Consider the following 13,187-nt stretch of genomic DNA (forward strand, 5'->3'; position numbering starts at 1 on the left):
ATGTTTTTTACACTTTATTTTTTCATGTTACTGGCTGGAAAGCAGTAAGATTTATTTTTTATTATATATATTTTTCTATTTATTTATAGACTGTCTTGTGAAGTTCAGACAATGTTTAGGAAGTTCACTTAACATGTTTAATATCATGTTGCATGAAACAAGAAAAAATAGAAATGGTGAAAAATATAAAGCCACAGATATTTGCTTTATTGTAATCTGTGCTTTGAATAAATCTTACTTTGTTTATTATAAAACAGACTGATTTATTGCTTCTGTTTGTTGGAAAATAACACATTAAAAAATAATCGCATATTGGATCGCAATCGCAATTTATAGATAAAAAATCGCAATTAGATTATTTTCTAAAATCGTTCAGCCCTATTGTAGGATATGATTCAGCAGAATGAATATCTTACTTTTTGAAGATGCATAGCACTTTGAATAGTCTCAGTTTGGAGAAATATAGCTGATAGTTTATATAAAATAATTAAAAAAACATTTTTTTTTTGAGTGAAACAACACCCAGAGAAGGAAACCAGGTCTGTGGGTGGAGCGTTGTCACCTGGGACTCGGCCAGACCGTGGCCAAAAGAAAGACAAAATGCCACCTCCACCTGTGAGTGGGAGTGTCGAGGTCAGGGACAATGCATGCCAGGTGACAGGCGAGAAACGGTTCCCATCTGTGTTGACTCCTGGTAACATAGACTGGCTCTAGGAACATGGAATGTCACCATATGCCCCTTTTCCACTAGTGCCACGCTGGGTAAGGAGCCTGAGCTTGTGTGTGAAGTTGAGTGATACCAACTAGATATATTTGGGCTTAACTCAATGCACAGCTTGGGCTCTGGAACCAGACTCTTGGACTCTCTCCAACTCTGGAGTTGCCCAGGGAGGGAGGTGTCAAACAGGTTGGGGGTAGTTTTTCTAGACACTGGCTGTGTGCCTCGGTGTTGGAGTTTTCCCCGGTAAATGAGAGAGGGTTGCCAGCTTTCCTGGAGTCTCTGAGTGGTGTCCTGGAAAGGATTCCCTCTGATGATTCTCTTGTTCTGCTAAGTGACTTTAACACCCATGTGGGCAATGACTGAGTCATCTGGAAGGGGGTGATTGGGAAGACCACCCTTCACTGATTTGAACTCAAAAGATGCTCTGTTATTGGACTTCTGTTCTAGGCATGGGCTGTCCAGATCGAACACCATGTTTGAACGTAGGGTGGTCCATAAGTGTATTTGGTACCAGGCCACCTCAGGCCAATGGTCAATGATGGATTTTTAATCGTGTCATCTGACCTGTGGCCCTAAGTCTTGGATACTTGTGTGAAGAGATGGGCAGAGCTGTCAACTGATCGCCACCTGATGGTGAGTTGGATCTGGTGGTGGAGAAGGCTGCCAGACAGTAAACCCAAAAGAATAGAGAGGACGTACTGGGAAGTCCTGATGGAGCCCCCTGTCCAAACTCATCATCTTCACAACTTTTTTGTAGAACCCCACTTGAAAATGTCTGGAATGTCCCTTTAACTACAGCAAATTGTTTTCTCTTCCTCCTCTCTTCTCTTCCTTCATGTCTACTTGTGCAGGGAGTGGCTCTATCTGCTGTCCCATGAGATGTTGAACCCATATTACGGCCTGTTCCAGTATTCCCGCGACGACATCTACACCCTGCAGATCAACCCGGACTCTGCTGTCAATCCTGTGAGTTACAAACCCATCAGTACAACTGGACTTCTTTTCCTCATGAGGAAATTGAAGAAGCGCACAGAAGCGTTGAAKCTGCTGTTGGACCTTTGTATAACTCTATAAACCAGTTTTCACATAATGTTTGATTCAGGAAGCTGCATCTGTCTGTTGGTTTCATGCAAGAACATGTTCGTATTCTTATCCTAAATTTCTCTTACTTTTGTTCATACGAAGGGTTCGTACCAACATGCCACGTCAGATTCAACAAACTCTTCTCTCTTCAGGAAAAGTATGTAAATGAGCTGCATAAACTGATGAACATGTATCCAGGTGCTTGTGCACGGGGAGAGGTGATTTACATAATTACCACCCCAAAAAACACCATATAAGGTAACGCTTCCTGGCCGACATACCAGGAAGTGTTCATTCATAAATTACATAGCAAAGTAAAAAAGAAGAGCTTTATGAATTTGGAGATTGAAGTCCCGCTTTCAGAGACCCAGAAAAAAAATCTGTCATTTTTAGCAGCGTCAGACGACTGCTGTTAATGTTGTGTCTCCTGTGGGTCGTATACAGACACAGAAATAAAAATCTAAATCATATTCATCTCTCTCTAGTCCTGCTCCTGCTTCCCTTTGGTCAAATATTTTTAATTTAAGTGTAAACAACTGTGTTACATAGTTTTCATTTATTCAGAAGAAGAGCTGTCGCACACGGCTACCCCCCCCCCCCMMMAAAAGAAACATTTAAACTATCTTCAAACTTTAATTAATGCACAATTTAAGTTGGTTTTTAGTTTGAGATCTTCGTATTAATATTGTAGTGTTATACAACAGCATTAAAAGCCAATTTAATTTAATCTTAACAAATTTATGTCATTAGTTACATTTAAAATCTAATTCCAGTTCAAACAGAATAAACTGTCAACATAATTATGGAGTGTGATTTATTTTCAACTCAAAATATCTTCAAACTAATGAAATATGAAGTTATTAGTGAGAAAAATCTGTCTGGATAACAGCAGACTGACTGCTCGTAAAATATACGACAGGTCTGGACCACTCATGAATTTTGTTCGTATCTGAAAAAAATCGTACAATGTGAGAAAATTGGTGAATGCCACAAATTCTCCTAAATCACTCGTACGCACAACTTAAGAACAAATCTGTTTGTACAAACTGTTCTTGTATGAGGCCCAATGTGTCCAAAGTAAATACCATTTTAATCAGAAACATGCCAACCGTTCATATTTTATGTGTTAGAGTAAAATGCATAGAAATAAAAAGATAAAACATTGTTTCATGCTGACACTGTTAATGCAGACAAAACGTTAAAACTGTTATTGCCACCATGTTTTTTGATTTAAAGTTTATCCAACACTTTGATAATATTTTACCTCATCCTCCCCAACTTTCATCCCTGTGTTCAAGGCAGATTTTCCTGTAACTTGTGAAAATATATATTCATAATTATTCACATTTCCAAGAAAACTCTTTGATTTTGTTGCACCTTTTTTAATGTCCTTCTCAGAGTCAGGAAGGTTTAGTTAAGTTAAATGTTACCTTGATGAGTGATCAAAGCATATCGCTTCATTTGTAAAATCATTTTTGTCACCCTACAGGAGCACTTGTCATACTTTCACTTCGTAGGCCGCATCATGGGGATGGCGGTGTTTCATGGCCACTACATTGATGGGGGCTTCACTTTACCTTTCTACAAACAGCTGCTGGGTAAACCCATCACTCTGGACGACATGGAGTCTGTCGACCCCGACTTGCACAACAGCCTTGTCTGGATCCTGTATGTATATTTTATTCAAACTGAAATGACTCTTAGGTGTCATTAAAACATGACTGCGTCCTTAAAACACATTAATCTTCAACAAATGAGATAATATAACCTTAGCACAAAAAGTAAGGACATTTGTGTTTGGTMGATTATTTTTTGTTGTAACAATGCTTCTTGGCAATAAATCTWAAATCATTGGAAAGCCTGGTAATTTCCTTTTTAAATAGTGCCWCATTTGTAAGGAACATGCATTTGCAGAATGAGCAGTAGAGCTCAGTAAGTGGGTTGCAGACATGAAAAATTCTCCAAATCTTCTCTACCAAACAGCTTATTTTGTTGTTATTGGCACTTGTTTTGAGCTTCTGGTACCTCCAGCTTCATAATTTAAATGTTCCTCTGCCAACAGGGACAATGACATCACAGGTGTGCTGGACCACACCTTCTGTGTAGAGCACAATGCTTATGGCGAGATCATCCAGCATGAGCTCAAGCCAAACGGTAAAAGCATCCCCGTCACCCAGGACAACAAGAAGGAGTAYGTCCGCCTCTACGTCAACTGGCGTTTCCTGCGAGGCATCGAGGCCCAGTTCTTGGCTCTGCAGAAGGGCTTCAACGAGGTCATCCCCCAGCACCTGCTCAAGTCTTTTGATGAGAAGGAGCTGGAGGTACGGCACTTCTTCATGCTGACATGTTCAGCTGAAGTTCAAACCCGCTGAATTGATTTGTCTGTTCGTAGCTGATCGTGTGCGGCCTAGGGAAAATCGACATCAACGACTGGAAGTCTAACACGCGTCTCAAACACTGCACTCCGGACAGCAACATCGTGAAGTGGTTCTGGAAAGCTGTGGAGTCCTTCGAWGAGGAGCGCAGGGCCCGGCTGCTGCAGTTTGTCACCGGCTCTTCAAGAGTCCCTCTGCAAGGTTTTAAGGCCCTGCAAGGTATTAAGAAGAAAACGTTCGCTAAAATCCTAAAATATTAGCCAAGTTGTGTCAGTTTAATGGGTACTAAATGCTAATGAAATAATAATAATCTGCTTGTCATTAACAATTTCTGCACAAACTAGTGTGTGATAGTTTCTTCTAATCTGTTGCCTTGAATGTTGTTTTCTGCAGGAGCTGCAGGACCTCGACTCTTCACCATCCATCAGATCGATGCCAGCACCAACAACCTGCCCAAAGCCCACACCTGGTGAGCAAAGTTTCTGATCATTCAGACTGTGGGAGCAGTAAATTATTGCACTGTGACTGTTGTTGATCAGTTTGAGACACAAAATTGTGAGACACCAGGATTTTCTATCTGGAATCAATTTATTGTTTAGTTTTGCCATATTTATATACCGTACTACAAATAAATTATGACATTCGCATGACAATCCTACAAATAAAGCACATTTGTCCATGATGTTCTCAATGGCTGTTTTGAGTGAACGTGTGGATTTTTCAAAGGAATTTAAAGTGACACACAAGTGAGGGCCTGTGACTGACTAGCCTGGCCCTTGCCTTCCTATGCAGCTCCGCTCAATTCTAGTTTCCCTTCTCTGCTCCGTCTGGGATTTCTCCCATAGACAAGGATTACTTCAGGAGAATTTTTGTTCGGGCCGATCAGAGAACAGAACGTCAATTTTCTGCACAGTGTCTGCTTGTAGTTTATTTTACCTGGACCAATCAGAGAACAGAAGGTGGAGTTTGGAACGACGTCGATGTTCTGCACAGTGTCTGCTAGTTATTTTAGCATACGGCAGTGGAGGAAGTGAATGAAGCCAGTCTGTGTTGATAAGGCTTCCAAATTAAATTAAATTTATCTGACAAAGCAGCAGCTCTCATTTACAGCCGTCTCGTTCAGCTCGGTATATTTCTTCTCTCAGTAGGGTTGTTTACAGCACACGATTTCCGGTTAGCTTCTTAGCTTAGCCTCCTTCACAGTGACATACAGTACGTCGTGGCCAACTGATCCAATCATTTTAAACTTCAGCAGAGGTCACGTCTCCAGCAAGAATTGCTTCTCTATAGCTGCGAGTCCAGACCCTTATCCTTCACTTTGTTTCGTACAAGGGTCTGGTTTTTACCAGGCTAGTGACTGTTGGGATGGGTACCGAATTGGAGACTTTAAGTACAGACCAAACTCTGTCAGTCCTACAGAGAACCCATTCACGTAACATCAAACGGTACCATGTTTCGGTACCTAAACGCATCATTGCGACTGTATTGGTGTAAAAGTGGGAGATTTTCTATGCTTGTCCTGAACGCAGCATTGCACAAGAGCGTAATGGCGTCAGCAGCCGCTGATTCAGTAAACAGAGCTCAGTCTGAACGTAGCTTGAAAACCTTGCAGCTCCTGGAGTAAAACTCACTGAACAGACCACCTCTGAATTATCTGGTGGATTAATTATCTTGTGAGCACGACGTTCGCTTGCTCAAAGTAAATAAAGTACAGCCACTTTCTTTATTTCATCCACCATTAAACAGAGACCGGCAGAGGAAAACAACAGAGGAGCTTCCTGACAGTCCAAACACATCTGACCTGAAAGAGCACAAGCAGCTAACTTGAAGTGTTGGACGTGTTTTGGATGCTCAAAGCGTAGCTTGAATAACTTTTATTTACTTTACTCCATCCTCTTTTGCTTATTTGATATAAACTTATTTGCCTTCCATGGACCTCCATCACACATTTTTCTAGTGGGGAAATGACATCAATAGAAACACGTGGAGCTGGATTTTAATTAGTGAAATAAGACAAAACAGTCTCGTTGTTTTCAAGAGTTTTCACCTTAAAGATATTAGTTTAAAAACTGATGTTACAATACAAAGAGTTGGATGTTGTCTTGATATTTTTTAAATTTTATATATTGAGAAATATGTTTAAAAAAAGTTTATTATTAAAAAAACAATACACACAAAGTACCAAAAATTGGTACCGTTCAGTACTGGTACCTGATATTGGTTCCAAATCAATTCAAATGTCAAAGGTACCCATCCCTACATGACTGACATAAGAACACTGAGAACACTCACAAACATCGAGACTTTTTTGTGAATGCAGCCCAGTGATATACAAGCTTAACCTTGTCATGACGACAGATCAGAAGAATCTGACTGAACTATGATGCAACGCTTCTTGTAATTTTATCTGTTCAGTTATTTACACCAATCTGAAGTTCCTTCTTCCTTTATGTTTTTGCAGTTTTAACCGGATTGACATTCCTCCCTACGAGAGCTACGACAAACTGTACGACAAGTTGCTCACTGCCATTGAGGAAACGTGTGGCTTCGCTGTGGAGTGAGACATCAGGAACGAGCAGAAGCAACCGTTTGACCATTACAAGCCACCATCCACAAATCAGTTCACTCAGCTGGGGATGACTCTGACAGGATGTGTCACTGAGCTTAGGGAGGCTGAAATGTCATCTGACTGTGGGTTGTTTATAAAACCTCCAGCCCTCATTAATATCTTTTTTTATCATTATTATTGAAAAGGAATTCTTCAGCTGCTAATAACTCCGACTATTTACTAACTTGTGGAACCTGGAATTTTATTTTCATTTTTTTCTGAATTCATTTTAAAAAATAGACTTTATTCCATGTAGCATTGCTCCATATTAGCACGCAAAACACAAGATCAGTCCACTCTGAGACAATAACCACGTTATTTGCTGCAGGACAGAATTATTATTATTATTATTATTATTATTATATTATTTCATTTTATTATTATTTTTTTATTTTTTATTGGTCACTGCAACCACTTGGAAACACTAAATCTGGATGCAACATATGCATGACTCAAGCTGTTTGGTGCATCAAAAAGAAATACTCCTAGGGTGTTTGCTTTGATTCCAAGGATGGGAAGTGCAGAAACAGCTGACTTGTTTACAACTTTCTCCAAAGACAGAAGAAAGGAGTTCTGCCCCACAAAGAAAGCTGCAATCCCAGAACACCCTTTTTTACTGGTCACACTTAAATGTGTTTTGAAATGAATGAGTAGCTTAAAGTGTGATACTTTTGTATAACAGGGAAAGTGCGAAACAGTAAAAAAGAAGAAAAAACTTTATAATATATATATAATTTATTTCTGTTATATTCCAGAAATCCCCTCTCCATTGTTTCAAAAAATAATAACCTTTTTAAATGTTTAGTGTCACTGTTTAAATTATAAAAGACAGTTTGGTGAGAGCAGGACAAATGAAGAGCAGAGGACCGAGCTCACATCCTTGAGGAACTCCTCTGCACGTTAAATCTGTGGTTTAGTTCTTCACTGAATATATCAGAGGAGAATAGGGAGAGGTTTTTTTTTCATAAGAGCAAAAAAAACATAAATATCCTCAGTGCCATAATCATTTTAATGAGAAAAATCTAGCAAACATTGAGCTTACCCTTTAAATTCTGATTTTATTTTTATTTATTTTCCCTTTTGCAGTTGCATATGAGGGTTTAATGTATCACACACACCGCCATCAGTTATTCTAGATTTATGTTACTTACCGTTAATGTATGAAGAGCCAAAAGTGTCGTCGTCTACTTGTTATATTGGAAAAACCGAAGGAGAGAAAAAACTTGACTACCTTTCAGCCATGTGGTGCTAAACTCAGTAAGTTTATTTTAATGTTACCCTCCGACATCCTACTGCTACTCATTTTCATACCTGCCTGTGGCCACGAGCACCAGCCACACTCTCAGGTGATGTCATATGTAGTTTGTAAGGTCTATTTGATTGAAAACTAATGTGGAGAATTTGTTTTTTTTTCACTGTTTGATCGCTCAAATGGTCACTCGCTTTGACATGCCCACAGCAGAACATTAAGTTACAGTCTTTGTAGCATGTTTCCATGTGTCTTTTTGGGTTTAAAAATGGACTGAGCAAAATGAAAACTTCATCCAAGTCTGGTTTTTAGTCCCATTATTGATGTTTTTATGAAAAAAAAAAGTTTTTCTACAATTAAAAATGTTGAATGTCTGTAAAAAAAAAAAGAAAGAAAAAGAAAAATGCTGCCTGTCTAACAATCTAAGACCGTGGACTGTTCTCAATTTTTTGCATACACTTTAAAAAGAAGGGTTTGTTTTTCACGAGTGTATGCCAAGTGAAATGTGTCCTCAGAAGGTGCTTTGTACAGTAATAAGATATTGTTCACGTACGTGGATCAAACGGACTGTAATTTATCTTTAACTTAAATGGGGGGGGGGGGGGTCTTGAACTGCAAAGAGGAATTGCACACAAGACAAATAAACGAGGTCTCCGGGTGTATTTAACGGGGACTTCTGCACCAGATGTTAATTCACCTTAGAGTCCAGTGCACAAGCTGATCTTCTACTGTCTGCTGCCACACCACATCGCTCTGCAGGGGCCCCTGACGTGGCCTCAAGTTAGCTGTCAGTAAAACAGGTCAAAGTTTAGGGACACCGCTGTCTCCTTTTTTATTTTATTTTTATTTTTCACATAGCATGATTCACTAGCAGGACTATATCTCTCATAACTGACTGATGCAATTTTATGTATGTTAACACTATCATTTTTGTAAGAGTATTTTATTTTTGTGTGTAATTAGTTCTAATTAAACTTGCCTTTTGTCTAACAATGTAAGGCCTTGTACAATTGTATGTCCTGTCTTTTTTTTGCGGGGAGTTTGATTTTAATTGTGCACATAAACAGTTTAAATTGTATGGGATCTGTTTAGCCGATATGAGGGGTAAAATGTAATAAATTGCACTGTGATCTCAGCTGCATCAACTGAGCTTGATTTACAGATGCACTGCTGTGTTGCAGATATAAAAATATTAAAATGTTTTACTTTGTAGAATTAAACAAAAAACGAAATTTTGTGTTATGAAGGCAACTTCAAAATGAACCGGTGTACAGGTCAGATATTACTACATCCCCTTAAAAAATAAAAATGCATGTTAGCAAAGCTATAAACAAACAAATACCATGTTTTAGATTTGTTTAATCACCTGCATCCAAAAGGTGAAACTGATGGTTGATATGCATTCCTTCCAAAACTACTAGGAATTTAATAATACGTTGTTTTGACAAAATTTAAAAAAGGACAGTTTTTATTGTAATGATGTAGTTTTGTTATGTAACTGTGCAAATACTGATGTGCTTCTTTGTTCATTTTCTGTCTCCTCTCTGTAAATACCGTTTCTGGGTTCTTCCTAAACTCACGTTAAGTCGACGCTTTGGTTTAGTAAGAAATATTCCCCATTGTTCACAAACGCAAAAAAAAAAAATCACCTGAACAATTTTCATCTGATTTTGCAAAGAGAAATGAACAAAAAGTACTTTATGTTTCGGGCGGTCCTGATGACGTAATTTACCGATTACGCAGCGGAAGCCGCCAGGCCGAATCACCTGTTCTTTTTTGTCACGTACATATCCATCCGCCAACATGTGTTGTGCTGTTGCTGGGTGCGGATATCGAATAAAACCGTTAATTTTTGATGAAAACTTTTTTCAAGCCGATATTTGTAAAAAATATCTCTTTTCTGTCTTTTTGTTTTAAAACGTTCAGTCAGTGGAACACCAGAACCGGAACTCCTTCCGCGGATGGATATGTCGGAAGAGGGACTCTCCTTCCTTATAAACCGGACCTCATTTCGTGTAACCGGTATTTCAGTAGAACTGCCGGCCCGTTTTGTAACAGTCTAGGCCGCTTTATAGTCATCTTTAAAATAACCAAAAAAGAAACCAAAAGTTTGTACATTTTGTAAACATAATGCCTGGATATTCCGACAGAGATCGCGGCAGAGATAGAGGGTAAGTGTTTTTAGGTCTTATTGTTTAAGGACGGTTTCCGCCGTCGTGTGACGCGACTAAAGAAAAGAAGAAATGTGCCGGCATCTTTTTATTGTAACCAATGAAATTAATCTTTCGAGTTACCAGTTGTTAAGGACGGATAGTAACTGTTAAAATATTGGTAAATAAATTAGTAATACTTAATATTATTAAACTTCGATGAGCCGTCGTCGTCTTTTTTTGGCTAGAGGCCTTGTTTGGCCTCGTGCCCTGGCTCACTGGAATGTTAGCTTAAGGATACGGGTTTTTCTCGTGCAAATGGTGCTTTAACGCGAATAATATCGACGTGTTTTGTTGTATTTTGTATTTCTGGTTCATATTGTTACTTTTCTCACTGCTGAATTAAAGTGGATCGGTCTTTTACTTGTGGCTAACTCTGGCTAGTCGGCCTGTCGCCATGTGGCGGCGTCTGAGCTCACAAAATGCCGGCTGGTACTTTTTTTTTTTTTTTCCCCTCAGTTGATGGCCTACATTGATTAAAGCCTTGGCTACAGGGCTCACTGTCCTTTAAACTGGTTTGACTGGTTTTCCTCTTCTTTTACTAGCTATGGCGGTGGACCTCCACGGTTCGGTGGCAGTCGAAGTGGAGCCGGAGGTGGGGGAGGAAAATTCGGTAATCCCGGTGACCGGCTGCGGAAAAAACACTGGAACCTGGACGAGCTCCCGAAGTTTGAGAAGAACTTCTACCAGCAGCATGCCGACGTCTCTCACAGGTCACCGGTATGTGGTTGACATGATTTAGCAAGTATAAACATAAAAAACTGTCCTGTAACCAGGCCTGGCTGTTGGATAAACACTCTTCTTCTTCTTCAATTTGCAGCAAGAGGTTGAACAATACAGGAGGACCAGAACAATTACAGTGAAAGGAAGAGACTGTCCAAACCCTATTACAAAGTTTCATGAAGCCAGCTTCCCCAGTAAGTTAAAGACAGAAAAAGAGACTACCCCATGAAACTGAACTATTTGCATCTAAACTGTAACTGTATTTGTTTTAGCTTACGTAATGGAAGTGATCAACAAACAGAACTGGACTGAACCAACACCCATCCAGGCGCAGGGTTGGCCGTTGGCTCTTGGAGGCAAGGACATGGTCGGCATCGCTCAGACTGGCTCTGGCAAGACCCTAGCTGTAAGTTGCAAGGTTTTGTTTTTTTTTCTGTAACAGCTGTTTAGTTTTTCAGTTTATGCGAGATAACACTTTGTTTATTAATTTGGTTCATTTACAGTATCTCCTGCCTGCAATTGTTCACATCAACCACCAGCCTTTCTTGGAACGTGGAGATGGTCCCATCGTAAGTAGTCCTGAGTATTATTTGCACAGTGCGTTCCTGGCGTGTCTCTTAATTTTTAGATTTCATTGTGATCAGAATTAAGTAATCTTGGTGTGTAGTTATCTAGAATATTGGGATTAAGGACTAATCAGAAGAAAGATGGGTTTGTAGCTCTTACAAAGCTGTAATTTTAATTTCAACAGTGTTTAGTGCTAGCCCCGACTCGTGAGCTGGCCCAGCAGGTGCAGCAGGTGGCTGCAGAGTATGGCAGAGCTTCTCGCCTGAAATCAACCTGTATCTATGGAGGAGCGCCGAAAGGACCTCAGCTTCGTGACCTGGAAAGAGGTACTGGATAGGATTTGAGGTATAGAGATGTTAAAGGGAACCAAAAATGGCCACTATCTTAACGTATCTGATTATTTGCAGGTGTGGAGATCTGCATTGCCACTCCAGGCAGGCTCATCGACTTCCTCGAGGCAGGAAAAACAAACCTCCGCAGGTGTACCTACCTGGTGCTGGATGAGGCTGACAGAATGTTGGACATGGGCTTTGAGCCACAGATTAGGAAAATTGTTGACCAAATCAGGGTAGGCATCTTTCTTTTTCCTCAAAAGCTTGAAGAAAAAAAAACTGGTGTAAATTTGTCAAAGATGGACTAACTGATTGTTTTTTCGCAGCCTGACAGACAGACTCTGATGTGGAGTGCCACGTGGCCTAAAGAGATTCGCCAGCTGGCAAACGACTTCCTGAAGGACTATGTGCAGATTAACGTTGGTGCCCTTCAGCTCTGTGCCAACCATAACATCCGCCAGATTGTGGATGTTTGCCGTAACGAAGATAAGGAGAAGAAGTTAGTATTTACATCATATCAAACAGAAGAAGTGGAACAAAAAGATGGCTTCTAGTGATGGTCAGAGTTAAATTAATGATTTTCTTTCTTCTTCTGTAGGCTCGTCCATCTGCTACAAGACATCATGAGTGAGGAGGAAAACAAGACCATCATCTTTGTCGCGACAAAGATGCAATGTGATTATCTTACCCGTAGAATTAAGAAAGAAGGGTAAGTATTGACAGTTGTAGTTGATTGATTTTATGATACACAGATTGGTCTTGAACCTCAGTATTTATTCTAGGTGGATTGCTCTGGGACTCCACGGTGATAAAAGACAAAACGAACGAGACCGCGTTCTTAATAGTAGGCTTTTATTCATGACTAATCTGAAATGTAATCTAATCTCGTGTGTATAATTCTGATTATCGTGCCTGATTTGATTCTCCCTTAGAGTTCAAAACTGGCGAGGCCCCAATTCTGATTGCTACAGATGTTGCATCCAGAGGTTTAGGTCAGTATCCGTCCTGCGCTCCTTCTTACTTTAATTTTATGTTATTTAAAAACATTCTTCTCAACATTTCTCATTTCTTTAACTCTTCTGCTTCTTTCTGAGTATCTCCCCTCACTTGAAGGAGCAGTCTTGAGTGGCAGGGCCTTGGCATGACGAGTCCAGGTACCCAGGGGGTAGGGCTGGGCGGTATGACTTCATGTCACGGTATAAACTAGGGCTGTGTATTGGCAAGAATTTGGCGATACGATACATATCATGACAGAGGGGTCACAATACGATATATCCCGATATATTGCGTTACTGTAAGCAAGGTGATATATTGTGATT

General features: G+C 39.9%; 2 protein-coding genes across 3 annotated transcripts in view; both read left to right on the forward strand.

Annotated features, from left to right (window-relative positions):
• The window catches only part of LOC106523873 (E3 ubiquitin-protein ligase SMURF2), an 86,257-nt gene extending 77,206 nt beyond the window's left edge, over positions 1 to 9,051 (forward strand). For both annotated transcript variants that reach the window (XM_014017446.1, XM_014017447.1), the window contains exons 14-19: positions 1,573 to 1,687; positions 3,294 to 3,472; positions 3,867 to 4,125; positions 4,197 to 4,398; positions 4,573 to 4,648; positions 6,641 to 9,051. In XM_014017446.1, coding sequence (XP_013872900.1) covers positions 1,573 to 1,687; positions 3,294 to 3,472; positions 3,867 to 4,125; positions 4,197 to 4,398; positions 4,573 to 4,648; positions 6,641 to 6,740 — 931 coding nt within the window. In that variant the 3' untranslated portion in view covers positions 6,741 to 9,051. The remainder of the gene's footprint in view (positions 1 to 1,572; positions 1,688 to 3,293; positions 3,473 to 3,866; positions 4,126 to 4,196; positions 4,399 to 4,572; positions 4,649 to 6,640) is intronic.
• A 1,002-nt stretch (positions 9,052 to 10,053) lies between these two features.
• Positions 10,054 to 12,860, forward strand: LOC106523876 (probable ATP-dependent RNA helicase DDX5; the record flags this gene model as incomplete). Its single annotated transcript, XM_014017449.1, is given in 11 exon segments — positions 10,054 to 10,207; positions 10,792 to 10,966; positions 11,067 to 11,163; positions 11,242 to 11,375; positions 11,473 to 11,538; positions 11,721 to 11,862; positions 11,944 to 12,104; positions 12,195 to 12,367; positions 12,467 to 12,577; positions 12,651 to 12,712; positions 12,801 to 12,860. Coding segments are annotated over 11 exon segments (1,222 nt in total), but the record flags the coding sequence as incomplete, so codon positions are not given.
• Positions 12,861 to 13,187: the final 327 nt, after the last annotated feature.

Source organism: Austrofundulus limnaeus, unplaced genomic scaffold, assembly GCF_001266775.1.
Source record: "Austrofundulus limnaeus strain Quisiro unplaced genomic scaffold, Austrofundulus_limnaeus-1.0 Scaffold168, whole genome shotgun sequence".
NCBI lineage: Eukaryota > Metazoa > Chordata > Actinopteri > Cyprinodontiformes > Rivulidae > Austrofundulus > Austrofundulus limnaeus.